Raw genomic sequence first — 26,863 nt, 5'->3', positions numbered from 1 at the left:
AAACTGAAGAAACTCTGAGACTTAAAACAGAAAATAAAGATAAATGTGTTCTGGATGTGAATAAGAAGAAGTTGATGTTTGTGCTGCTGAAACATTCACTGTAAAAACTCTGCAGCTGTTAAATTAACTGGAATTAAATCAACTTTTGTGTTCAGTCTGAATTCACCTTTCAGGATCATTTACATCATTAATTATTGTCTGTATGTTGGATATGACGACGTGCAGCTGTGATGATACATGACAACAATCTGAACACAGACACTTGATTCATGAGTTCATTTAGTTGATTAATCAGAGAAACTTTGAGTCCTGAAACACATCTGAGCTCCGTCTCCTGGAGTCACACTGGAGCTGCTTCTGGTTCTGATGTCACAGGATCTTCATCACTGAATCTTTTTGTCAGTGACATAAAAGAATGATGTTGGTACCGGGCTCAGGTCCACTGAGGAGCTCAGACTGAAAGTGGTCCTGAACTCTGAGCCTCCTTTTCTGTCAAGTTTGTGGCTCCTTTCCAGTTGAGAGGCAGTTTCCACAAACGAGGCCTGTAGTGAAGCTCCACAGCTGCCTCTTCTGCTGCTGACTGTTTAAATCCTTCACACCGACTGTCTGTGAGTTCACACCTGGACAAGTTCAATGTACAGACATGTGGTGACTGAACAAAGATTTCTGCATCCACACACTAAAATGAATCACAGCACACAAAGTGAGTCTCACACACAGCTGAGCTGGTTGTTCAGCACATAATAACTAGGAGGTGTAACTGTGGAGGAACTGATGGACCCGACTGACAGAACTGGATCAGAACAGACAAACAGAATATGAGCTGCTGAGTGAGTAGAAGAGGAAACAGAAGATAATCTGACATGACGCTGATCTGAAGTGATGAGTTATGATGAGAGATAATAACAACATGAGTCATTAAACATCATCACAGGTTTTAACTCACTCGGACTAAATATTCATCAAACGTTACATTCCTGCATCCAGAAAGACAAAAACAGAACAACAGCTGCTGAACCTTCACACAGTGTTACAGCTCAGTTTAACGTCACTTTATCACTTATTTCTTGTCCGTCAGTCTGCAGCTGTTGTAGTTGTTTGATTTGATGTTTGATGATGAATCTAAATGATAAAAACATGAAACAAAGCTGCAGTTTTTTAATAAATAATAAACGATGAGGCTCTTCTTCCTGTTTGAGCTGCTGTCGAATACAACAGAAGAATTCTAACAGATGTGATGATCAGTTTTCTGCTCCGGCAGCTGGAGACTGTCGATCAAATACACTCAGCGGACACTTTATTAGGTTCACCTGTACAATCTGTTAACCAGATCAGATTCAATACATCTTTATTTACACCGAGTAAATTAACCAGACAAAGAAAATTCAGTGTAACGTCCAACCAGAGGTGTAAAAAGCAGCGAGGAGCAGATTGTGCACATTCAGTTTGTATCAAAGTAACTAGTAACTATATCTGTGTGATTAATGTAGTGGAGTAAAAAGTACAATATTACCTTTTGAAATGCAGTGAAGTGGAAGTTTAGAGTACAATTATCAGCTCAGTAATGGAGTATTTGTACCCGCGTGTCTCTAAATGTTTGTTAATCTGAGTTGTTGTCAGAGACTCAAACAAAAAGCTTTTAAACACTTAATGTTTCATATTTTAAAACACATTATTTCTCCGACTTTAGTGTCATAAATAATATATCAGACGACAAATCTCATGTGACGTCATTTCAGGATTATATTTTTAGTGAGTCGTGATCTTTTTTTAAATCAACTTAAAGCTTTTTAACCTTAAACCAGTTTGGATGGTTGACTGTATGAAATCTAGACGAAGCCTCCAGGTGTGAAAGTGACTCCAGTGCTGAAGAGTCTTAAACCTGCGTTCTTTCTAACGGCCAGCAGGGGGCGACTCCACTGGTTTCAAGAAGAAGTCTAAATCAAGTGACAAGCAAAGTCATTTTCTCATAAGCTTACGTACGTAAGCTTATGAGAAAATGACTTTGCTTGTCACTTGATTTCTTCCCTCAGTAAACAGTCTCCTGATGAGTTCATGCTCTCAGTCTCTAGTTTCAAGTCTTCTTCAACACAACATGATGTTCATTTACTGAATTATTCTCCTGTTGACAGTAAAACACACCAGAAAGCAGGTGTGTGTGTGTGTGATTTAGGGGGCGTGGCTTCCTCTCGTGATTAACAAGTCAGATCCAATCAGGATCTCCTCCTCAGCTCCGCCCCCCTCTCATCCAAATATGGTCACTTCTGGCTCCCAAAGGAAACAAGATTTATTTTTTTTTATTTGACAGCTGTGATGTCAAACTGGAGGCTTCAAACCAGCAGCTTTTATTGTTATATTGAGCTTTTTATTCTGTTTGTCTTCAACACTCTTTGATCCTCATTGTGATCCAGGAGAATATTTTTAATCACGTGAACTTTCTTATATATTTATTTATTTATGTTAACAGGTGCAGCTACCAAACCTTCTGTCACCATAATTAAAACAGATGATGAGAGAGTTCTGCAGTGTGAAGTTCTTGGAGCTTCTCCTAAACCCAAAGTCCAGTGGAAGGACAGTTCTGGAAACATCCTTCCTGTTAAAGATCTGAAGGAAACAGAAAGAGGAGACAGCTACGACATCGTCCTCAAAGCTGCTTTGACCAAGACGGACAACTTCCGCTGTGTCGTCACTCAGGAAGAAATCAATCATCAGATTTATGCTGAAATTGATGCAAACAGTGGTGAGATTTTAATATTTCAATGATTTAAAATCTGTATTTTCTGTTAACTCAGGTTGTCTCTTCTTTATTTGATTCTGTCTGAACATCTGAAACAATGAAGTGTGACAAACATCCAAACACAGAATAAATCCTGCAGCAGTCCAACACTTCTTCATGACTCTGAACATAAAGGCTGTGGAGCTGCAGTTTTTACTGGACCATGTAAACTTGTAATTATAAGCGTTGTGTTGCAGTGAAGGTCCAACATGACAAACAGCTTCCTGGTACTTTATTCATGAACTGCAGCAGAGTCGGTTCATTACAAGATGAGTTTTAACTTTAAAATCCAGCGTTGAAGTTTTGAGTTGCAGTGAAACTCAGATGAGAACAACAGATGAAGTGTAACACTGTGGTTTATAAATGTGAGCAGGAGTCTTCCTCCTCTGTCTGAGCCTGAAACCAGGAGTGAAGAAATGTTCACCACCTCCAACATTTACTCATGTTGGACTTGTGATGTAGAATCAGAGTCATGACACAGTTTGTCCACTAGAGGGCAGCATCAGGCTCATTTTACACTGTTAGAAAGTCCCTCTCATTACAAACAGGCACATTTTATATCAATCACATCTAAAGGATCCTGATCAGGTTTTAAAACTGATTCAGACTGAGTGAAAAATTCCGTCTTCTGCTGAGACTCGACTTCAATAATCTACAGACTGTGTTGATGTGCTGCCATCAGGGCCCAATAACTGTGGACCCGACCAGCACCAAGAAGCTGACAGTGATTTTAATCTCCATGTTTGTGGACAGTAGTCAGTGGTGGAAGAAGTACTGGGATACTTTACTGAAGTGACAGAAGCAGAAACACAAAGTAAAAATACTCTGTTCCAAGTAAAAGTCCACTTGAGTAAAAGTGTAAAAGTGTCAGTAAAAGTGTTGTGAAGAAGTTTTATATTTTCTCAGATGATCCTGTGTTTTTACTGTCAGATCAAAGTGATGAATGGAACTAAGTCCATTTGTTTCTTCACTGCTGGGACCAGAACCAGAAGCAGCCTCTGAGCTGTGGAGCCCAGCAGGAGGAAACTGGACCTGAGATCAGAGCTAACATCACTGTTCCTGCTCACATTCATCCCAGTGGAGTTTTCATGTGGAACAAGTTCAGACTTCAGGAGCAGACTCACCTTTAGTGGTTCTGTGTGGGCTGTGAGGTCCAGTCTGCTGCTGATCATCTGACCTCAACTTCTGACTCTCACATCCACTTTCATCTGTTTCAGGGTCCAACACTGGATGGATTGTTGCTGGAGTTGTCAGCCTCCTTTTAGTTGTTGCTGTTGTTGGTGGTGGACTTTACTTCAAGAATCGCATCAAACAAATTCGTACAGAATGTAAGTTTAAATATCATATCAACATATTAATAATAAACAGACATCATCTTTACATGTATCTCGTGTTCAGAGTCTTGACAGATGTTTTATCCTCTCTGACGTGAATCATTCTGTTGGTTTTTCCACTCGAGACATTTGAGATGTTCTTGAATATAACTGTGTTGTTCTTCCTGCAGACGAGGAGAAGAGAGAGCCTCAAACTGAACCCGACTCATCGACCTCGCTGAAATAATCCAGCTGATCCAGAAATGTGACTCTCTTTGCATGTGCTGTGAAGTTTGCTGCTGCTGAATGTGTGAGTTGTAAGAGTGAAACATTTAGAGAAAGCAGTCAGAGTTTCAGACGATGCTGGATGACAGTGAGGACGTTTTGTCTGCTTGTTTCAGGCAGTTTAAGAGTTAAAAGCTGTTTTAAAGTCAGTTTAAAGTGGAAATGAGTTTTTGGGATCAGGGTTGTGATGGTAGCAACGTGGAAATGAAGGTTGTTCTCACTTTGATGCAGAAGACGCAGATTTGGACTGAGCTGCACATTACTTGGCATTTGTTTTAAGGAGAAGATAGTTTTCAGCTGTGATCCTGTTGAGTATATTTAGTGTTCAGTAGTAACACTCACCTGATACGTCAGCTCGGCTCTTGTTGTCACTTCCACCGTTGATTCACCTCCACTGACTGACCACATTAACACACCTGTCACAGTCACATTACCTGATGAGGTCGCTTCTGTCTCAGGAGCTGTTAAAGTGCTTTCATTTAGTTTCCTTCATTGTTTTATTCAACATGGAGCATAATATACATTACTATCAGCCCTTCACAATAAGAGCTGGTCCACATGCAGCACAGTGACATGTAGCTGTAACAGAAGAGAGCAGGTGGCCTTTAATGCTGACAGAACTGATTATTAATGAATCGTTCTGTCAAGTGAGAATTAAATGAATTCTGATATTTGGTGAGATTCAGTTCCACTCTTGTGCAGCTTGAAGAGAAAAAATGATGCAGCGAACAAACTTTGACTCTGTTATTAATGTTGCTGAGGACAAAGACGAGCTCTTTCTCTCTGTTCTATGTTGCTTTTATTCTTTTATTTTTATCCTCTGATGATCTGAAGCGTCTCTAGCAGCTGGTCAGTTAATCACACGTCGCTGGTTCGATCCCCGGCTCCTCCCGTCCACATGTCCAAGTGTCCTTGAGCAAAAGGCTGAAGCCCAAACTGCTCCTGATGGTCAGACCAGCACCTTGCATGGTAGCTGACTGCCATCGGTGAGTGAGTGAGTGAGTGAGTGAGTGAGTGAGTGAGTGAATGGATGAATGAGGGCAGCAGTGATGTATAAATGCGTCTATTTACCAAATATTATCAGACTGCTTGTAGAGCTTAAAGCTCCTGACTGAGCTCCACATGTGCTTTAAAACCATCAGACTTCACTGAACTGAAGCTGCTGTTAACACTGTCAGTCACTGTCAATATAATGTGACTTTATATTGTAGATTTGTGTTGTTGGCATTATTTGGGTCGAGCCTGTGTTGGTTCTTGTTTCTGTTTTAAGGTGCTCAGCAGTCTGTCAGGTCCAGTTCCACACTGGTGGTTCTGTTGTTCACTGATGATGCTCTTGTCGTGTTTCAGGTCATTTCAGGCAGCGCTTCATCATTTCTGTACAAACGTTTGAATAAAACATGAAAACTGTCAAACTGTGTGTTGTGACTGTTTCTGATGTTTCTGTCTTCAAACTGGGATCAAAGAAATAAAAGTGATTTTAATTTCTGGTCTGATTCTGAGATGATGTGTATTTTACAGACATTAAAACAGTTTGAATGAAACAATATTTCAGATACGTCAGATTTAAAACGAAGCTTCTAACAAACAGACAGTTTACTGCACTGACAACTTCATTAATGGAGATTAAAACTGAATATTAATTAAACCAACAGATCATTTTAATCCTGATACAAAAAAATGTAGAGACCATATTTGATCAAACGCCCTGTATAGGTAAAACTAGTGCAAGTGATGAAATGTCCATTTTAGATAATATGCCTGATGTGTGTAGTAAGTTACAGATAAGATGCATAAGACATACTAAGAGTATATATATATATATATTTTTTTATTTACTAATCACGCATGTTAACGTAGGACAATATTACTCATCCGTGTGTTGGATGTTGCGACAGGTTTGTATAACATTACACAGTGAATCCATTTATAGAAATCTTATATAGCTATAAATAGTGAAATATGTGTGATTTTGGTCAGTTTTATGAGCTTGTAACACATTTTTATGATACTTCAGTGGCACATCTTGGTGTTTATTTTTTACTGTAAACCTTATTAATGCTAAAATTGATTTAGTTATTCAACATCTGTGATTTATTTTGTTTTTCTGATTGAATTATAAAACAAAAGTGGTAACACCATTATTTATAATGCTATTTTTCACTTATTTTGTATTTACAATTTGTATGTTGAAAGTATTTGTTCTAAGTGGATCTACACGTCACTGTTACTGTCTTCCTTCATAAAAAACTTAACGTGGGCACAATGTTGTCTCAGGAACTCTCTTTCCTTCAGCTGTCTGCTCAGGTCTTTTATGGGAGGAGCGAGTGTGTTGGACAGGTGTACACAGGTGTGTCTCATTGTGCCACGCCCCCTAAACAAATCACCTACTGTGTGACGGGACATCAACAACTATGGAGCTTCTTCCTCTCGTGTGTCTCTGTCTGCTGAGCTGCTCTGGAGACGGTAAGAAAACTGATCATCATCACTGACAGTTTGTCATTTCACTTGATTTCATCTGAACAGGAACAATGTGGAAACATGCTGGATGTTAATCAGGCTGCTTCCTGCTTTAAGTGCGCACGAGACACCGGCTCAGCGCCCGGTGACGTCACATTTCGTTTCGTTCCGCTTATCCGTGAGGGTCGCGGGATGTTGCCGTGTCCCCCTGAGGGGGCTGCGGGGCCAAATCCAGTTCACACACAATGGGCATAGGCCAGGTACACTGGATGAGTTGCCAGCTCATCGCAGGACCCTTACTGACCCTTACCTTATCGATTATAGAAGAATTACGATGAGACAGTCTTTAACAGTATGGCGTCATTACTGCTGTGTGTGTGTGTGTGTGGCCATCATCTTGTTCCTGCTGCGAATCTAAAGGTTTCTAATAAACTCTTGGTCCAGTTGTTCAAAACATTTAATCTGGATCAATATTATCCGGATTTGGAAATCCCATTTTTTTTGCTATCCAGGATTATGGGCCAGTTGTTCAAAGGTAATCTGATCGGATTTTGGTTACCTGATTGGATCAAATCTTGAAAATGGGTTGTTCAAAAGGGAAAGAAGGTTTCTGAAATCAGATTAGTGAACAAAAAAGGAGTGATCTGGTCTTAATCTATCTGCTGTGAGCAGAACTAGCAGTCATAGTTTACTTTAAATTTACTTTAAATAATACATCAAAAACAGAACTAAACTGTAGGAATGTAGACAACCGTACTTGTACTGCAGTGAACGGAGTCCAGAGAAAAAGAGAAATAAACCACCTAAAACAAGGCCCAACCTTAAAAAATCTGTAACAGTTCAAGTGTATGTTGTAAAGGGAAAATTAACAACGCTTTACATCGCCGTCAGACCGCCCTTTCTTTTGGCACTACTTTTTCTCATCCGTAGAACCTCCGTATCCCTACGCATTAACAACGACAGTTAATCTTGCAACACATTCAATAAGCGAGTGATAATATGTACAGTGATTCCAACAAGTAACACCTGTTTGTGTGGTTTCACTTGATCTGGGTGAGACATCGTCTGATAAATAATGAGAGCTGTCTGACCAACAGGTTCTTAAATGTTTCCTGGTTCTTGTTTCCTTCATGGTTACTGCAGAACATAATTCTGTTTAAAAACATAATTCTCTGTCATGTGAAACTTTAATCTGATGTCCTGAGAAAGTTCAGTGAACATATTTGAATGACAAAGTGAAACAACATGTGTGTTCAGCTGTGGAACAGGATAGTTTGGTGGTTAGTTGTGTCTTTGAATCCAGTCCAATAAATCAAGATGTGACATGAATAAAACTACAACTTCTCCTGGTGTTATAAAGATGAACAGTTTCCACAGCTGAACACATTTTGTAACATTCAAACACAAACGCTCAACAACAGAAACCTGATTAACTTTACTGTAAGATTAAATATACTTAAAATATGTCAGTACAAGCTGGACACAACCAAAACTATCATGTTAGAGGAAACAGCTGTTTGAGTTTTTGTTGTGTAAAGTTGTTATCTGACTTTGTTTCCTGATGACTCAGCATGTTAACATACTGAGTAACATGTTTTTATCTTCCAGCTGTCAGAGTGGACGTGGAAGAAGACAGTGATGCTGTTTTACCCTGTTTGATCAGCACAGAGGAGGACATCTCAGGAAAACTGTTTGACTGGAGGAAAGATGGTCAGATGAAGAAGGAGGTGTTCATGTATGATGCAGGCAATCATTACAATAACGGCCGTCAAGGTCAAGATGATCAGTTCAAAGGTCGAGTTTCATTTTATCAAGATCAACTGCAGAACGGCAACGCCTCCATAAAGATCACAGGAACAAAGATGGCCGACAGCGGGAACTACAGCTGTGATTTTCCACGTCATCAACCGAGACAAACATCCATCATCGAGCTTGTTGTTGGTGAGTGTTTTCATTAAACAGTTAAAGATGTCGCTCATTTACTGCTGCGACTGGTTCCAGAGTCCCAGATGGACTTTTGTTCAGTGGTCAGAATCCACATCTGGCAGGGCCTCGAGCCCACAGAGCTGCAGCCACATCTGGAGAGACGACCTCTGTATCAAACATGCTGATATCAGAGACACACTGCAGATTAAAAATCTTCCAAATCACAGATTAAACAATAACATGAGGGAGATGAGTTGTTCCCCTGTGTAGAAACGTTAATATCACAACTACCACACACACACACACACACCTGTTGTAACAGCTATAATAAAAGTTGAGGTGTCATTAAACTTTAAATGTGCATCTTTTCCTCTCTGTAATACTCATGTACAAGCAGAGAAGTGATAAACTTAATATCTAAACGTTGCATTTATAATCCTGTAATTGTCCTCCGTGAGTGACGTGTGTCTGTTGACTGTATGTCTACAGGTGTGTCTCCACAGTTATCCATCACAACACTCAATCAGACAGTGGATGGGTTGCTGCTGCAGTGTGTTGTTCGAGGAGCTTCTATCGAACCCACAGTACGTTGGACAGACAGTTCTGGAAACATCCTGCCGGCTGAACAACCACAGGTCACAAAGAGAGGAGATCTCTTTGACGTCACCCTCCAAATTACTGTGACCAAGACCGACCACTACCGCTGTGTATCTAAACAGGTGGACATTCGCAATAAGATCTACGCCGAGACATTCGCGCCTGTCCATGGTGAGATTTCAACATCTCAACAGGGAAGTCGCAGTAGTTTAATTGTTGTTAAACTGCTCTTGTTTGTGTGTTAAGAGTTTTCAAATATGTTTACTTGTGTTCTGACTAAACTCAAAGCAAATGGGGACCAGAACTTCTTCCTCGTGATTAACAAGTCAGATCCAATCAGGATCTCCTCCTCAGCTCCGCCCCCCTCTCATCCAAATATGGTCACTTCTGGCTCCCAAAGGAAACAAGATTTTTTTTTAATTTGACGGCTGTGATGTCAAACTGGAGGCTTCAAACCAGCAGCTTTTATTGTTATATTGAGCTTTTTATTCTGTTTGTCTTCACATTTCTTGATCCCCATTGTGATCCAGGAGAATATTTTTAATCACATTAACTTTTCTAATATATTTGTTTATTTATGTTCACAGGTGCAGCTTCAGAACCGTCTGTCACAACTATTAAAACAGATGATGGGATGATGTTGCAGTGTGTCGTTAAAGGAGCATCTCCTAAACCCAAAGTTGAGTGGAAGGACAGTTCTGGAAACATCCTTCCTGTTAAAGATCTGAAGGAAACAGAAAGAGGAGACAGCTACGACATCGTCCTCCAAACTACTTTGACCAAGACCGACAACTTCCGCTGTGTCGTCACTCAGGAAGAAATCAACCATCAGATTTATGCTGAAATTGATGCAAACAGTGGTGAGATTTTAATATTTCAATGATTTAAAATCTGTATTATCTGTTAACTCAGGTTGTCTCTTCTTTATTTGATTCTGTCTGAACATCTGAAACAATGAAGTGTGACAAACATCCAAACACAGAATAAATCCTGCAGCAGTCCAACACTTCTTCATGACTCTGAACATAAAGGCTGTGGAGCTGCAGTTTTTACTGGACCATGTAAACTTGTAATTATAAGCGTTGTGTTGCAGTGAAGGTCCAACATGACAAACAGCTTCCTGGTACTTTATTCATGAACTGCAGCAGAGTCGGTTCATTACAAGATGAGTTTTAACTTTAAAATCCAGCGTTGAAGTTTTTTTTTTACTTTGTTACATTTTTGATCAGGACTCCCTTGAAAAAGAAGTTTTTAATCTCAGTGGGATTTTCCTGGATAAATAAAGGTTAAATAAAAGTCCACTTGAGTGGTTCTGTGTGGGCTGTGAGGTCCAGTCTGCTGCTGATCATCTGACCTCAACTTCTGACTCTCACATCCACTTTTATCTGTTTCAGGGTCCAACACTGGATGGATCGTTGGTTTTGTGGTTGTCAGCCTCCTTTTAGTTGTTGCTGTTGTGTTTCACTTCAAGGATCTCATCAGCCGAATTTGTGCGAAAGGTAAGTTTAAATTCTACAACAACATATTAACGATGAACACACAACACAACTGATTCTTTACATGTTTCTCATGTTCAGAGTCTTGACAGATGTTTTATCTTCTGACATTAATCATTCTGTGTGTATTTACACTCAGAGTAGATCAAGACATTTGGGATTTTCTTGAGTGTAACTTTGTTTTGTTTCCTGCTGATCCAGGTTCAAGACCAAACACAACCAATGGAAAACCATACGCTGATCAGACCACCGCAATGATTGAGCCGGTACTAGTTTGAGTCTCAGATGTTGCTGAATGACAGTGAGAACATCTTGTCTGGTCACTTATTTCAGTTTGAGGAGTAAAACCTGGTTTTAACATTAAACTGAGTCTCAGGTTCAGGTGAGGATTGGTGTTGTGTTGCAGCAGATAGTTGTGATGGTAGAAGAAGGTTGTTTGTGTGACGATGTGCATGTAGCTCATTCTGCTGTCATCACTATGTTACCACGGCAACAATCTCTCCCTGAACTGTCCTCATGTCCTGAACCTCATCCAGATCATAGACAGTGAGATCTTACAGTTAATACATTTATATAAAATAAATACACATAATCAGTCCTCGTCTTTATCTCACAGCACTCAGTCACAAATAGTGTCCAAGTCAAGTGTCGGACTCAGAATCCTGTCAGAGTAAAAAGACGTCAGTCGCTCTGACACGTTTTCTAGGTTCGACTGTTGGGAGAAATTTGTCACATTGATAAAAAGAAAATGCAACAAAGTACAAAACAAACAGATTTTGACTGAAGCTCTTTTAATTATAACGTTGTGTCTTCTGCTGCTGAATTAACTGTTTATCTCCATGAACCAACTCATTATATTCACATCATGTCGTCACTTTGCTTTTTGCTTTTGTTGCTTTTAGCATCTTGCATGGTAGCTGACTGCCATCAGTGTGTGAGTGAGTGTGTGAATGGATTAATGAGGGCAGCAGTGATGTATATAAAAAGAAAATATTTTTAGAAAACTCTAAAATTGTAATAATTTAGTTTTCTTATCTCATAATTATGATTTAACATGGGAATATTTTGTTTGAATGAAATATTAATTTTCATTATTTGATTGTTTTTAATTGTCAGAGATTCTGTTGGACGAGTCTGTTCTGCTTCCTTGTATTTGTTGAGGTGCTGATCCAGAGTCTGTTACTAACTGAACTCTACACTCAGTGTCCAGTTTATTATAATTATAAGGTTTTAATGTTCAGTTTGTTGTCAAAGATTCGACTTAATGAATCAGTTTGGAGGCTGTTGAACTGTTTTATTCTGCAGCTGTTTGTATTATTCTTAGTTTATTCTGAGCTTATCTCAGCTTGATCAGGTCATTTCAGGCAGCGCTTCATCATTTCTATACAAACGTTTGAATAAAACATGAAAAGTGTCAAACTGTGTGTTGTGACTGTTTCTGAAGTTTCTGTCTTCAAACTGGGATCAAAGAAATAAAAGTGATTTTAATTTCTGGTCTGATTCTGAGATGATGTGTATTTTACAGACATTAAAACAGTTTGAATGAAACAATATTTCAGATACGTCGGACTTAAAACAAAGCTTCTAACAAACAGACAGTTTACTGCACTGACGATGATATTCTGTAAAATCACCTCATTCTTTCCTCTTAATACGGTTATGTTTTAATTTCTGCTGATGAATTTGTTATGATTATAAACGAGGTCACTTACACCAGATATTCACTTCAGTGCACATGATCAGTATATCAAGAATTATTTTGTGTGAACAAGATTTAAATCATCTTCCAGGATGTTTCCAGGTGGAGAGATGGAGCAATGATCCTGCTCTTGACTGTTATAAGTCAAAGGAAAAATGTTTTAGTTTCAGCTCCCATGTTCGTGACTGTGACGCCCTCTGCTGTTCTAAAACCAGCCTCTGTCTTCATGAAGTCAAACCTGTGTGATCAGATTGAAGACAACAGAGGAGGGTTGTGATTATTCCAGGTATTAGTGAAACCATCAGGTGTTACCAGGGAAGTCATGGATTGTGAAAAGCTTTATATTTTGATTGTAAAATGCGTGAAAATATACATTTATGGTCTTAATTTCTTTTCTTTGTCAAGTAACCATGGTATATGTGGGATAATGCCCTTCAAGATGTCCATAATCAGGAATTAATTGCCTCCACGTTGTACATTAACTCCTGATTATGGACACCTCATCGGGCATTATCCCTAACATGATGAAGCTAAGTTAGCTGCTGAGGATGTTTCTGAATCATCTGAATGTTGAACCTGTTAACGTCTCTGGTTACCTGCTGCTGCTCCCTCCAGTGTTTCACATTGTGCTTATATTCTCTGATCAATACAGACAAATAATCACATGCATTGTTGTGCATGTGTATTTAATGTAGCGCAACCTGTTATTTTGATAATGCATGATCACGTCTGTAGTAATTTGTAATGAAGGACGTCTGGTGCTGGTAGTAGTGTGCAGACTCCTTCTGCTTCTCTGTCTGCTGCAGCTACATGTCTTCACTTGCACAGTAATAATCAGAGTATTCTGCTCTGTAATTGTCCAGATGCACTCAGGACAGTTTTGCAGCTTTACATGAAGTAGAATGACACAACAGACTTGATGCAGTGGTGTAACAGTATGGATGAACTGTATGTCTGAATATCAGCTGCAGCTCAGACAACAAGCAGCAGCAGCACATCAGTGAAACGCAGCCTGAAGCAGGTGAGTTCTGTTAATGAAATGTTGCTGTGGGCTTTGACTGTTGCTCCACATCAGGTGTGTTCACCTCTGTCAACATACAGTTGGACATCAGTGTGAACATCTTATCCAGAGAAGACAGACGGTTTGAAAGAGGAGTAAAAGATCCACGTATGTCAAACTGTAACGATGGTCTTTGAACAGAGGAGGTGGACTAAGACGTCACTTATCACCCTCCTACAATGCTATACTGAGTTCTCTCACCTGGGCTCACCTGGCCTTAGTAACCCACATGAAGGCTGGTTGGGTCAACAACCCACAAGTAGCCCTAACAACTCTGTAAGGACACTCCCACACAGAGTTTAAGAGCCTGCAGATGTTACACTTTGTTGTGAATAGTTGAACTCACTCAGAATTGGACAGTGAGGCAGAGAGTAGTGAGCAATCAGCCTCTCAGTGCATCTCTGCAAACACAACAGGAACAAAAGAGCAAAACCACAAAAACCCACCACAGAACAACGACAGACTCTAACTGTTGAAGAAGCCTCTAAACGTCTTGCTTGTATCTTTTCCTACATCTAATCAAATACTGTACACAGACGAGGTATTTCAGGTTCAAACTAATAAACTGTGTTGATTTCTGAGCTTCTTGTGATTCTGATGGCATCGACACGCTTCAGACAAGTTTGGGATCGTGGCAACAAAAGACTCCACAGGTGAGCAGGTGCTCTGGTAACAGGTGATGGTGTGATGAAGGCTCAGTCAGTCACAGGTCAGGTTGGAGAAGGTTCAACTCTGAAACACATAAATGTATAAAGGACTCAGGAGCCCTGTGTGTGTAGTGTGTGTGTGTGTGTGTGTGTGTGTGTGTGTGTGTGTGTGTGTGTGTGTGTGTGTGTGTGTGTGTGTGTGTGTGTAGTGTGTGTGTGTGTGTGTGTGTGTGTTGTGTGGGTAACATATCCTGTTCTGAGAACGCTGCTGTTTCTTCGTCCTCTGCAAACGTTCGATCATGGTTTTACTGTTAGAGGATATAGAGTTACAGTGAAACGGCTGTCAGGAGATAGAGTGGGTCATTTAGTAATCAGAAGGTCGCTGGTTCGAATACCAGCTCCTCCAAGCTGCATGTTGAAGTGTCCTTGAGCAAGACACTGAACCCCAAATTGCTCCTGATGGGCAGTTGGCACATTGCATGGCAGCTGTAAGTCACTTTGGATAAATACGTCTGCTAAATGCCCTAAAATGTAGAAATGTAAATGTAAAACGTCTGTGAGAAATAGAAAACAATCTATTATATATTAATTATTCTCCTGAATGCTGCTCATTGGTTCCAACATGCTCATGCACACCAACTTTGGGAAGCTGTGTGTTAACTGAGGGCAGTGTGAGCAGAGGCCAGTGTTAACACCATGCAGGGCACATAGCAGGTTTTCTGACTGTTGGCTTTACCAGCAGTTTGTGTCTGACACTCCTGTGAAATGAGCTCAGGTCCTCTCCATCGACTCCAGTTCCTAATGTGTTCAACTGAACTGAGTTTAAACACACAGTATTAACTTCTGCCACCAGGAATCTCTCAATCTAACCGATGAAATAAAGACTTGAGGTGTTGAAGCAGTGTGAGGAATGTGGAAGTTGTCATAGTTAAAACATGTGGCGCTGATGCTTTATTTCTGAAATATTCATACAGGATGTGTTGCAGCCCTCACTGCTTGCAGGCGGGGAAACTGCAACAGTTTGTGATGAACCAATCAGCGTGTTGAAGTTTTCTGTGAAGTTCCGTTATTTAGAGGCTCCATCAGTGAGGTGAAGTCCTCAGAGGACATCAACAACTATGGAGCTTCTTCCTCTCGTGTGTCTCTGTCTGCTGAGCTGCTCTGGAGACGGTAAGAAAACTGATCATCATCACTGACAGTTTGTCATTTCACTTTATTTCATCTCAACAGGAACAATGTGGAAACATGCTGGATGTTAATCAGGCTGCTTCCTGCTTTAGTGCGCACGGGACACCTGCTCAGCGCCCGGTGACGTCACATGCACCCTGATAATCATCGGTAGTATTGATTGAAGTGATTACAGAATGCTTCAGATCAATATGAGTTTCATCTGGAGATGCTTTATAACGATATGGCGTAATTACTGTTGTGTGTGTGTGTGCGCGCGCGTCGTTGTCTCGTTCCTGCTGCGACACAAAAAGTTTGTAATAAAGGGTTAGGTTGTTTGTCTGAAGCCTCCTGAGGAGGCAACAAAAAGTTGTTCCTGCAACAATAAGATTGTCGTTTCCGGTTTGTTGTTCCGGGGAGCGTTTTGAGTGTGACGCACATGTAACCGAGTACAAGTTGATAAAGTAACGAGTAACGGGTGTCATGATGTCACCGTCCGCTCTGTGGTTTAGTTAAGGACACTTTAAGCTGCAGTCTGGAGTTTTGAAAAGTGGACTTAGTCAGAACATTAAAATGATCACAGCTCTCAGGTCAGTTCTTCTTCCTGTCTGCTTTCTAAGCCCATCCTTAACTGCCACAGAGGAGCCTGCTGTGCACAAGCAGGCTTGTAGTTGTGACTATATGTCTGGTTGTAACAACCTAAAAGAGGAAGCCAGATAACCAAGATGGCGCATTCAAAACAACAACAACAGAAGCTCTGATTGTTCTCCTCTGATCCATACAACTAAATTACAATGACGAGAGCCTCATGCAGATCACTGTAGATATCCCACGTAACAAACAATATTCTTCACATCTCTGTAGACGAGTTACCAGGTGATCATTCAGGTAATCATCATCGCCAGGCTGCCTTTCTGAAGCATGAGTAACATTATTTCTCTAAACCAATTCAACCACTTCAGAGCATCCTGAACACAAACTAATGTTATAACTGCCCAGTCACTTGAAAGACACTATTGCTAGTAAGTAGCCATAAACACAAAGCTAAACACTGGAGTTAGCATAAAAGCTAACAAGCTAGATTTGCCAACAAGCTGTGTAGCTCGACTGCAACATCGTACAGCGATATGCGATATTGCAAGTATTACTGTAACCGCCGTCATCTTAGACTTGTGCTTAAAACATAGAATTAAAGATATATCAAGCAGCGGTCCTGACTTGAAAAGAAGAAAAGTCCTTACAGATCCCACAGCTCCTCCACCTCTGAAATAACTCTGAGTTTTATCCAAGTTTTCTCTCTGGCTCGGTCTAATTCTTTGTTTTTACACTGCTTTTCTTCGTCAGACTTGTATTTCTTCTCTTTGACGTGGGCACTGGTGGGGCGTTTTTCAGCTCTGTTGTTGTCTGTTCTCCACCATTGTTTACAATGTTGAGAGTATCTGACCAGCTAAGAGCAGGCATTGTGGCTGCACAGGGGAGGGAGGGGTGCTGCCAGCAGTGTACGCACGAGAATGATTGACACTTCTCATCTGGTTCTTTCTGTTATCCTGCAGTATCTTCTCTTTTTTCCATCTCTATTCTACAGGTTCATAAAGTAAAGTACATTTCTCTCCTTTAAACATTTAAAGCATAGTGTTACAGTACAGCATGTTGGACTCCGGCAGGGCTGCCCTTTGTCACCGGTTCTGTTCATTATTTTTATGGACAGAATTTCTAGGCGTAGTCTGGCGCCGGAGGGGGTCCGGTTTGGGAGCCACAGGATTTCATCTCTGCTTTTTGCGGACGATGTTGTGTTGTTGGCTCCGTCGAGGACCTCCAGCATGTTCTGGGGCAGTTTGCAGCCGAGTGCGAAGCAGCTGGGATGAGAATCAGCACCTCCAAGTCTGAGGCCATGGTTCTCGACCGGAAAAAGGTGGCTTGTCCCCTCCGGGTTGGGGGAGAGTTCGGTGCAGCGGCTGCAGTAATGCAGTCGTTGTATCAGTCTGTCGTGGTGAAGAGAGAGCTTAGCCGGTCAATCTACGTTCCTACCCTCACCTATGGTCATGAACTTTGGGTCATGACCGAAAGAATAAGATCCCGGATACAAGCGGCCGGAAGGAGTTTCCTCCGCAGGGTGGCGGTCTCTCCCTTAGAGACAGGATGAGGAGCTCTGTCACCCGGGAGGAGCTCGGAGTAGAGCCGCTGCTCCTCCACATCGAGAAGAGCCAGCTGAGGTGGCTCGGGCATCTGTTTCGGATGCCCCTTGGACGCCTTGGAAGACCCAGGACACGCTGGAGTGACTATGTCGCTCGGCTGGCCTGGGAACGCCTTGGGATCCTCCCGGAGGAGCTAGAGGAAGTGTCCGGGGTGAGGGAAGTCTTGGTGTCCCTGCTCAGGCAGCTGCCCCCGCAACCCGGCCCAGATAAGCGGAAGAAAATGGATGGATGGATGGATAAAATATGTCAGTACAAGCTCGACACAACCAAAACTATCATGTTAGAGGAAACAGCTGTTTGAGTTTTTTTGTGTAAAGTTGTTATCTGACTGTGTTTCCTGATGACATGTTAACATACTGAGTAACATGTTTTTATCTTCCAGCTGTCAGAGTGGTCGTGGAAGAAGGCAGTGATGCTGTTTTAAACTGTTCCCTCAGAACCAAGGAGAACCTCACAGGAAAGTACTTTGACTGGAAGAAAGATGGTCAGAAGGAGAAGAAGGAGGTGTTCCTGTATGATGCAGGCAATCATTACAATAACGGCCTTCAAGGTCAAGATGAGCAGTTCAAAGGTCGAGTCTCACATTTTCAAGATCAACTGCAGAACAACAACGCCTCCATAAAGATCCATAAAACAAAGATGGCCGACAGCGGGATCTACAGATGCATTTTTCCAAGTCTTCCTCGGACACAAACATTCTACATTACACTTGTTGTTGGTGAGTGCTTTCATTAAACAGTTAAAGATGTCGCTCATTTACTGCTGCGACTGGTTCCAGAGTCCCAGATGGACTTTTGTTCAGTGGTCAGAATCCACATCTGGCAGGGCCTCGAGCCCACAGAGCTGCAGCCACATCTGGAGAGACGACCTCTGTATCAAACATGCTGATATCAGAGACACACTGCAGATTATGTCTCTCTGTACAATGAAGCTTCAGCCGTCTGTAGGAGATGAAATATGACTTTTACACAGTATTACCTGTCTGTTATCTAACATGTGTTTGTTTTGCCTTTCAGATCCAGTCTTAAAAGACAGAACAGGTGAAAACATCCCAGGTGAGTCCTGATTGTGCTGACGTCACTCTCCACCTCTACATGTCTCTGTAAATGTCTTCTCAGGCCTGTCAGTCTGAACACTTACATCTGTTTGCCTGAACCTCTCTGTGTTCACCTGACTGGGATCAGTCGTCACTTACAGGTGGACACGTTTATTATATTATAGTTATACAACAACATCTTTTCAGTCCAAGAAGCCTGTGTGTTATTAAATCTGATGCTTTTATTCAGATTGTCTCATTACATGAAGAAGTTATTGTGCAATATGCTGCAGTAAAATAATACTACATTTCCCAAAAAGCCTGATATAATATCCTTCACTGGACCAACCTTTAGACATGGACAAGAAATAATTTAATTCAAAAGTCAAATGTAAGTGCAGTTGTTTCTGTTGGAAAAGTTCAGTTCACATCACAAACAAGCTTTGGAGCTTCAGTATCATCTGATCATCTCTTGGTGCTTCTGAACTGTTTGTTAAGAGTTTTGAATATTCAGTCAAACATTGTCAACATTAAACACTCTCATGTGTAATAAGAATAAATAAATCAACCCAGTTAAATCTTTCACAATCTTCTCTTGGCAGAATTTCAACAAATTTTATGGTTCATTTTTCTTTCGGGCAGCATAATTAAAATATTTCTCACTAACATGAGACACATCAGGTGTGTTCACCTTTGAACATTAGATTTTACATTATACAACAATCTTTAGAGTACAAATGACCAAATTGACTGTATATGTGCATCAGTATCAAACTGTAAAAAGTTTAAACTGTTTGAAATATTGTCCCATAAAATGCTGCTGGAGGTTTTTTTTTTTTAATACTTTATTTATAGTTTACACGTTTTTAAGACAATGACAGGACATACAAGAGAGGAAACAAACAACACAGACACCAAAAAAAAAAAAAAAAGAGAGGGGGGCTGCCAGACCATTCACAAATCAAAAATCGCAATATCCATATATCCCTGTCTCAAGAGCAAGGTAAAGTGCCTGAATAAGTTACTCCAGACCAACACTGTACTACATAGTTATATAGCCAGATAAGTCACTGTGGTTATCAGGTGATGTGACAGTGTGCCAAAAAAGGTCCCCATGTTTTCTGAAATCGATTTTGTGCGTTGGGTTTATGCATACAAAGTTTTTCCATCTGTATAACAGACAGCATTTCTCTCAACCAGTGGGCAAAACAAGGTGGAGTGGTGGACTTCCAGGTCAGGAGAATAAGCTTCCTAGCCACCACCATTCCTGTCCGCCAAGCCATCTGCACATTGCGTGGTAGATGAGTAGTTGTTACAGAGCATCCAAAGATGGCCAGGTCGTGGTTAGGCTGAATGTCCGTGGAATACGCTAGTGACAGCTACTCAAAGATTGCAGTCCAAAAACTATGCAGAGTTGGGCAGAACCAGAATAAATGCGCTAGTGATCCCTCAGCTGAAGAACACTTGTCACATACAGGAGACACCGATGGGAAGATGCAGTTTAGCTTTGTTTTTGAATAGTGTAATCTATGAATCACCTTATATTGAATTAGCCTGTAGCGGGAATTGATAGAGCAAGAATGGACCTGAGACATTGCCTCCTCCCAGAACTCTTGTGATATCTCTGAGTTCAGGTCGCTGGCCCAAGCATCCCTAATATGATCCGAGGGAATTGCAGTGGTAAAGCATGTCACAAACTTCGACACCAGCTGCTTTGAGTCCGGAGGGAGCAAGAGATTTTCAAGAAAGGGATGAGTGGTAGGAGTGGATTCAAACTGTGGGCAATTTTCCTTAACATAGTGTCTGACTTGGAGGTATCGAAAGAAATGGGAATTTGGAAGATTGAACTTAGTCCGTAAATCAGTAAAAGATGCAAATTTGCCGTCAATGTACAGATCTAAAAATGTTTTAATACCCCTCTCCCTCCAGACCCCAAACACCCCGTCCAGCAGTCCAGGCTTGAATGAATGATTCTGACATATTGGAGCATGAATGGAAACATTGGGAATCTGGCAGGCCACCTTTATCTGATCCAATATTCGCAGAGAATGCTTTAGGGTAAAATTTTGTCTAATTGACTTGTCTACCGGGGCAGAACCAGAAAAGAGAAGGGCAGGAAGTGAGAAGTCTCTGGCCGCAGAGGCTTCTAGTTGTAACCACAAGGGGTTCCTATCAATCAGTCCCCCCCCACTTTTCCAATAGGTAAGAGCCCTGGAGTTAGCCGCCCAATAGTAGTGTTTAAAAATAGGGAGACCAAGGCCCCCCTTGTCAAGAGGTTTGTGTAGGTGAGCCTTGGCTATCCTGTGTGATTTGTAGCCCCACACAAAGGGCAGTATAATAGACTCAAGCTTCTTAAAAAAAGACGCGTTTAGGTACACCGGCAGATTCTGAAAAAGATAAAGAAACCTAGGTAGGCTCACCATTTTAACAGCATTAACCCGTCCAATCATGGATAAGGGCAGTGTCCTCCAGGACTCAATATTCGCACTGAGTTTCTCTAATGCTTCGGTGAAGTTCAATCTGAAAAGGTGCTCTGAGTTCCTGGTCAGTTTCAGTCCTAGATAAGAAAAACGATCCTTCACTACTCTGAAAGGCAACCTACCCAGGAAGTCCTCGGTAAAATGATCCACTAGGGGCATAAATTCACTCTTTTGCCAATTAATGGTGTAACCAGAAATCTTCCCAAAAGAATTTATGTAATCCAGTAGGGTGGGGATAGAAACGGCCGGGTCGGTCAAACAAATAAGGAGGTCGTCCGCATAAAGGGTCACTCGAGTCTCAATGTCGCCTAACCTGATGCCCTTTATGCCTGGATGACCTCTAATACCAAGTGCCAGCGGCTCCAGTGCGATATCAAACAGCAAGGGAGACAGTGGGTCCCCCTGGCGCACACCACATTGCAAGGAGAACGGACTAGATTTATCTCCATTTGTAAGAATGAAGGATTTTGGATCAGAGTATAATATTTTAACCCATTCTATGAATGTTTCGCCAAATCCAAACCTCCTTAATGTCGCGATTAGATAGGGCCACTCTATCATATCAAACGCTTTATGAGCATCTAAGGATAACATGGCAGCTCTGTCGTTTTTGCCATAGGTGGCATATAAAATATTGAGGATTTTGCGGACATTACAGAAGGAGTACCTGCCTGGGATAAAACCAGTTTGGTCTGGGTGGATAATACTAGCTATATGCTTGCCCAAGCGGTTTGCTAGCACTTTTGTGATTATTTTTAAGTCATAGTTTAAGAGAGCAATGGGCCTGTAACTGCCAGGATCTGTTTCATCTTTATCTTTTTTTAATAGAACACAGATGTTTGCTTCACTAAGAGTGGATGGGAGCCTCTTGTTTTTAAATGTGTCCTGGATCATTCGCAGCAAGATAGGAGCAAGGAGATCATAGAAAGCTTTGTAAAACTCTGGCCCAAACCCGTCTGGTCCAGCCGCCCTACCAGTAGGAAATGCTTTAATGGCATCCTGTAACTCAGACAATGTAAAATCCAAGTCTAGATTTTCCTTGAAAGCATCATCCAGCTGTGGGAACTGAAGCAAATCAAAAAACTGGTCAAAATCTGCCTGAGTAGCTGTTGATTTTGAAGTGTAAATTTCAGAGTAAAACTCTCTAAATCGTCTGTTGATATCCTTTAAGTCAGTTAGCATCAGACCAGATTTGGATTTAATTTTATAGATGGCTCGTTTTGCCTGCTCTCCCTTTAGCTGCCTAGCCAATAACCTCTGTGGTTTGTCACCAAGCTCAAAGTGTCTGTGTTTAAGTTTTAGCAACGTCTTGCCAACTTGTTCCCCTAGAATGGAATTGTATTCGTATTTTAACTTGAGGATGTTGTTATAATCTGTTTGAAGCAAAGAGGTTTTATAAGCCTGTTCTGCAGCCAGCAACTCCCTCTCAATCACATCCAACCTGCCCCGCCTAGACCTTTTCAATGTTGCTTCATAAGCAATAATTTGACCCCTAATATATACTTTGAGTGTCTCCCATAGTATTGAATCATTCACCTCCCCATTGTCATTAATTTCAAGGAACTGAGAAATATGCAATGTGATGTATTCCTTAAACGCCTGATCTGTGAGCAAAAAAGGGTTAAAACGCCAACTGTAGGCCTGCCTAGGAAGAGACAGTTGAAGTCTAAGGGTGATCGGGCTGTGATCCGATATTATTATGCTGTGATACTTGGTGTGGTCAATATTTGAGATTAATCTAGAATCCACTGAAAAGTAATCAATTCGTGTATATGATCTGTGTACGTGAGAATAGAAAGAATAATCACGATCGGATGGATGTTGTAATCTCCAAACATCCACCACCTTCTTTGACTTCATCAAATTGTTAAGAGTTTGTACAGCAAGAATTTTAGGTGGGGGAGCGGAGGAGAACCTATCCAGATACGGATCTAAATAACAATTAAAGTCACCTCCAATCAGTATATGACTCGAATCATCATCCGGGATAAGGTCAAACACCTTGCGAAAAAAAGCTGGGTCATCCGTGTTCGGTCCGTAGATGTTTACGAGTATAATGGGAAATGAATTGATATCGTCAGATAAAATTATGAACCTGCCATTCGGATCAGTTATACAAGAGTGAAAATGGAAGGGCACAGATTTACGGAAGAGGATAGCCACACCTCTAGCTTTGGATGTGAAAGATGACTGGTAGACCTGTGAAATCCAGTTAGCTCTAAGCATTCTATGCTGAGTGGCTTGAACATGTGTTTCTTGCAGGAATATTATGTCAGACTTCAGTGACCTCAAATGAGCAAAAACTTTACCTCGCTTTATCGGGTGGCCTAAACCACGGACGTTCCAAGTAACCAAGGATAACGAATCAAGCGTGTTATTCATTCATGGTGCCTAAGGAACGACAGGATTAAACAGTAGGCAATAAAAGACATTGTAATAAAACATAAAATCAACATTGAGTCTGGCAGCCCACCGCAAACAAAACAAAACAGAAAAAGTCAGGTGAACAGTTAACACATAAATGAACAAACCCCCTAACCAGTGCTTCCCCAAACGAAGCAAAGTTACCCTCATCCACTTCAGGGACCACCGGGCGACGAAAGAAAAAATTGGAGAAAAAAAACCCCCTCCAACTCACAGCCCCTCTATGGCACACACGTTGCAGAACATAAGTGGGGAAAAAAAAAAACCGGCACAATAAAAGTTCACTCAGTACTTGTTTAGACTCTCAGAATGTAGCGTTTCAAAGTTTTTGGTTGACAAAGTTCTTAGCTTCTACCGGGTTGCTGAATACCTTCACTTGATCCTGGTAATGAACATGGAGCCTGGCCGGGAAGCGCAGCGAGTGGCGAATCTCCTTTTCCCTCAGCAGCTGAAGCACCTCACGAAAGCTCCGCCGTTGCTCCATCACCTCCGCCGTGTAGTCGGGAAAGATGAGAATACGATGACCGCCGTAATCCAACGACTGCTGTCTCCCGAGCCGCAGAATCTTTTCTTTATCCTGTGCGAGGTGCACCCGTGCAATTATCGTGCGGGGTCTGGAGCCTTCCGGTGGTTTGGGCTGTTGCGTGCGGTGCGCCCGGTCGATGACTACCGGCTTAGGAAAGATGTCATCCCCCAACAGCTTGGGAATTAATCTGGAGACGAACTCGGTCGGCCTCCCTTTCTCCTCGCCTTCGGGAATGCCGACAATCTTTATGTTGTTCCGCCTGGATCTCCCTTCCAGGTCCGAAAGCTTGGCCCGGAGCTTTTTGTTTTCCTGCTGCAGCTCGGCGACTGAAGTTTCCACAGCATTGATGCGCTGTTCGTGGTCCGCGGTCTGGTTCTCGTTGACGGACAACCTCTCCGTGAGTGCCTTCTGGGCGGACAAAAGATTCTGGAAACTCAGCTCAAACTTATCGAACCTCTCGTAAAATGACTGCAGCAACTTGTTCGAAATTTTCTGCCACATAAGTGGAAGCTCGTCATCCTCCTCGGCTGACGACATGCCCGCATGTTTCGTGCTAGCTTGGTCGCGGCTAGTAGCAGCTTCTGCTAGCGAGCGAGTAGCTCCCTTTCCGCCTCGTAAGGTTTTGGTCGACATATTCGTGTTACCCTTCTCGATAGACTCAAAGATGAACGCAGGGCAAATACTTTAAAACCAAAATGGAGAGTCTGGCATGCAAAATTGCGCCTTAAATTAGTATAATTTGATGTGCCACAAGGAGCTCGAAAAAAGCGCGTCTACTCTGTCCGCATCTCACAGCGCCCCCCGCTGCTGGAGGTTTTTATTGTGTTTTTCTCTTCACAGTAAACTGAATACAAGCAGAGTGTAGATGAACAAAATCACAATATGACATTAATAATGCTGAAACTGTCTCTGTATGATCTGTTGGTTATATAATGTGTTCACAGGTGCAGCTCCACAGCCAGTTATCAGTATACTTGCTGTTACAAAGGACTGGGTCCTGCTGCAGTGTGAAGCTCGTGGTGTGTCACCTCTCACAGTAGAGTTGAAGAACGGTGCTGGTAACATCCTCAAAAGTGAGTCGACTCCAAAATCAGAAACAGGAAGTCCTTCATCCATCACTCTCAACATTGCTGTGACCAAGACTGACGACTACAGCTGTGTAGCTACACAGGAGACACTCAGCCATCAGGTTGCTGCAATGATCCCTGTGTATATCCAAGGTGAGATTCTTACTAGTTCTGATTTAATATGTAAATAATTTAAAACATTTTAAGCGAAAAATTATGATATAGAAATGATGATGTTGGTTCACCCAAGATTTAAGTGAGAATTAGAAATTTGAAGACAGAAAGTCTGAATTCACCTTTTCGGAACATGAACTTCATTAATTATTGTCTTTGTGAGATTCTTCCTAGTTGTGATTTAATATGTAAATTTAAAATGTTTTAAACGGAGTGAAACATTTGTGTATAAAATAATGAGAGTGGAATTAGACACACACACACACACACACACACACACACACACACACACACACACACACACACACACACCAGGATTACATAGTCAGAAAATAGGAGCATGAACTTCATTAATTATTGTCTTTGTGACGATGTACAACATTTATTAATCATTAACACTCTATGTGCTGTATGTGATATGCAGTTAGATTCACAGTGTTACACTCACTCTGTTTACAGTAAATATATTTCAGAGGAAACATCTGAGGACAGTTATGATGCTCACTGACAAGTTTGTGCATCAAACTGCAGAAATCTTTATTTTACCAGAAAGAACAAATTCTGAAAGGTCAGAACTGATCTGAGTCTTTTTTAAACTCAGCCTAGTTACATCTGTGTATTTATGTACAGTAAGTAAACTCACACACAGCTGAGCTGGTTGTTCAGCACATAATAACTAGGAGGTGTAACTGTGGAGGAACTGATGGACCCGACTGACAGAACTGGATCAGAACAGACAAACAGAATATGAGCTGCTGAGTGAGTAGAAGAGGAAACAGAAGATAATCTGACATGACGCTGATCTGAAGTGATGAGTTATGATTAATACTCGGATACTTTACTGAAGTGACAGAAGCAGAAACACAAAGTAAAAATACTCTGTTACAAGTAAAAGTCCACTTGAGTAAAAGTGTAAAAGTGTCAGTAAAAGTGTTGTGAAGAAGTTTGATATTTTCTCAGATGATCCTGTGTTTTTACTGTCAGATCAAAGTGATGAATGGAACTAAGTCCATTTGTTTCTTCACTGCTGGGACCAGAACCAGAAGCAGCCTCTGAGCTGTGGAGCCCAGCAGGAGGAAACTGGACCTGAGATCAGAGCTAACATCACTGTTCCTGCTCACATTCATCCCAGTGGAGTTTTCATGTGGAACAAGTTCAGACTTCAGGAGCAGACTCACCTTTAGTGGTTCTGTGTGGGCTGTGAGGTCCAGTCTGCTGCTGATCATCTGACCTCAACTTCTGACTCTCACATCCACTTTTATCTCTTTCAGGGTCCAACACTGGCTGGATCGTTGCTGGAGTTGTCAGCCTCCTCTTAGTTGTTGCCATTATTGTAGCTGGTGTTTTAGCTGTGCTTTACATCAAGAAAAGCAACAAACAATATTGTGCGAAAGGTGAGTTTAAATATCATTTCAACATATTAATGATGAACAGACATCACAACTCATTCTTTACATGTATCTCATGTTCAGAGTCTTGACAGATGTTTTATCCTCTCTGACGTGAATCATTCTGTGTATATTTAACCAAGAGTAGGA

General features: G+C 41.4%; 1 protein-coding gene and 1 long non-coding RNA gene across 6 annotated transcripts in view; one reads left to right on the top strand and one right to left on the bottom strand.

Annotated features, from left to right (window-relative positions):
* Positions 1-26,863, top strand: part of LOC119021758 (hemicentin-2-like) — a 76,561-nt gene that overhangs the window by 47,519 nt on the left and 2,179 nt on the right. Inside the window, exons 1-5 of one of the 2 annotated variants that reach the window (XM_037102258.1) lie at positions 6,738-6,837; positions 8,440-8,772; positions 18,635-18,673; positions 25,029-25,304; positions 26,597-26,719. In XM_037102258.1, coding sequence (XP_036958153.1) covers positions 6,786-6,837; positions 8,440-8,772; positions 18,635-18,673; positions 25,029-25,304; positions 26,597-26,719 — 823 coding nt within the window. In that variant the 5' untranslated portion in view covers positions 6,738-6,785. Of the gene's footprint in view, positions 1-6,737; positions 6,838-8,439; positions 8,773-18,634; positions 18,674-25,028; positions 25,305-26,596; positions 26,720-26,863 lie in introns of those variants that run through there. The other variant, XM_037102257.1, reaches the window with a different exon arrangement.
* On the bottom strand, positions 262-5,800 carry LOC119021764. 4 transcript variants are annotated; one of them, XR_005075740.1, is made up of 3 exons: positions 4,717-5,800; positions 3,901-4,069; positions 262-620 (listed from the first exon to the last, which is right to left on the bottom strand). It is a non-coding gene; the product is annotated as an uncharacterized LOC119021764 (long non-coding RNA). The 4 variants fall into 4 exon arrangements; XR_005075741.1 differs by lacking the exon at positions 262-620 and adding an exon at positions 2,469-2,604; XR_005075742.1 differs by lacking the exon at positions 262-620 and adding an exon at positions 2,783-3,172.

The sequence above is a fragment of the Acanthopagrus latus genome, chromosome 6, assembly GCF_904848185.1.
Source record: "Acanthopagrus latus isolate v.2019 chromosome 6, fAcaLat1.1, whole genome shotgun sequence".
NCBI classification, from domain to species: domain Eukaryota; kingdom Metazoa; phylum Chordata; class Actinopteri; order Spariformes; family Sparidae; genus Acanthopagrus; species Acanthopagrus latus.
This window is presented reverse-complemented; position numbering and strand designations above follow the sequence as displayed.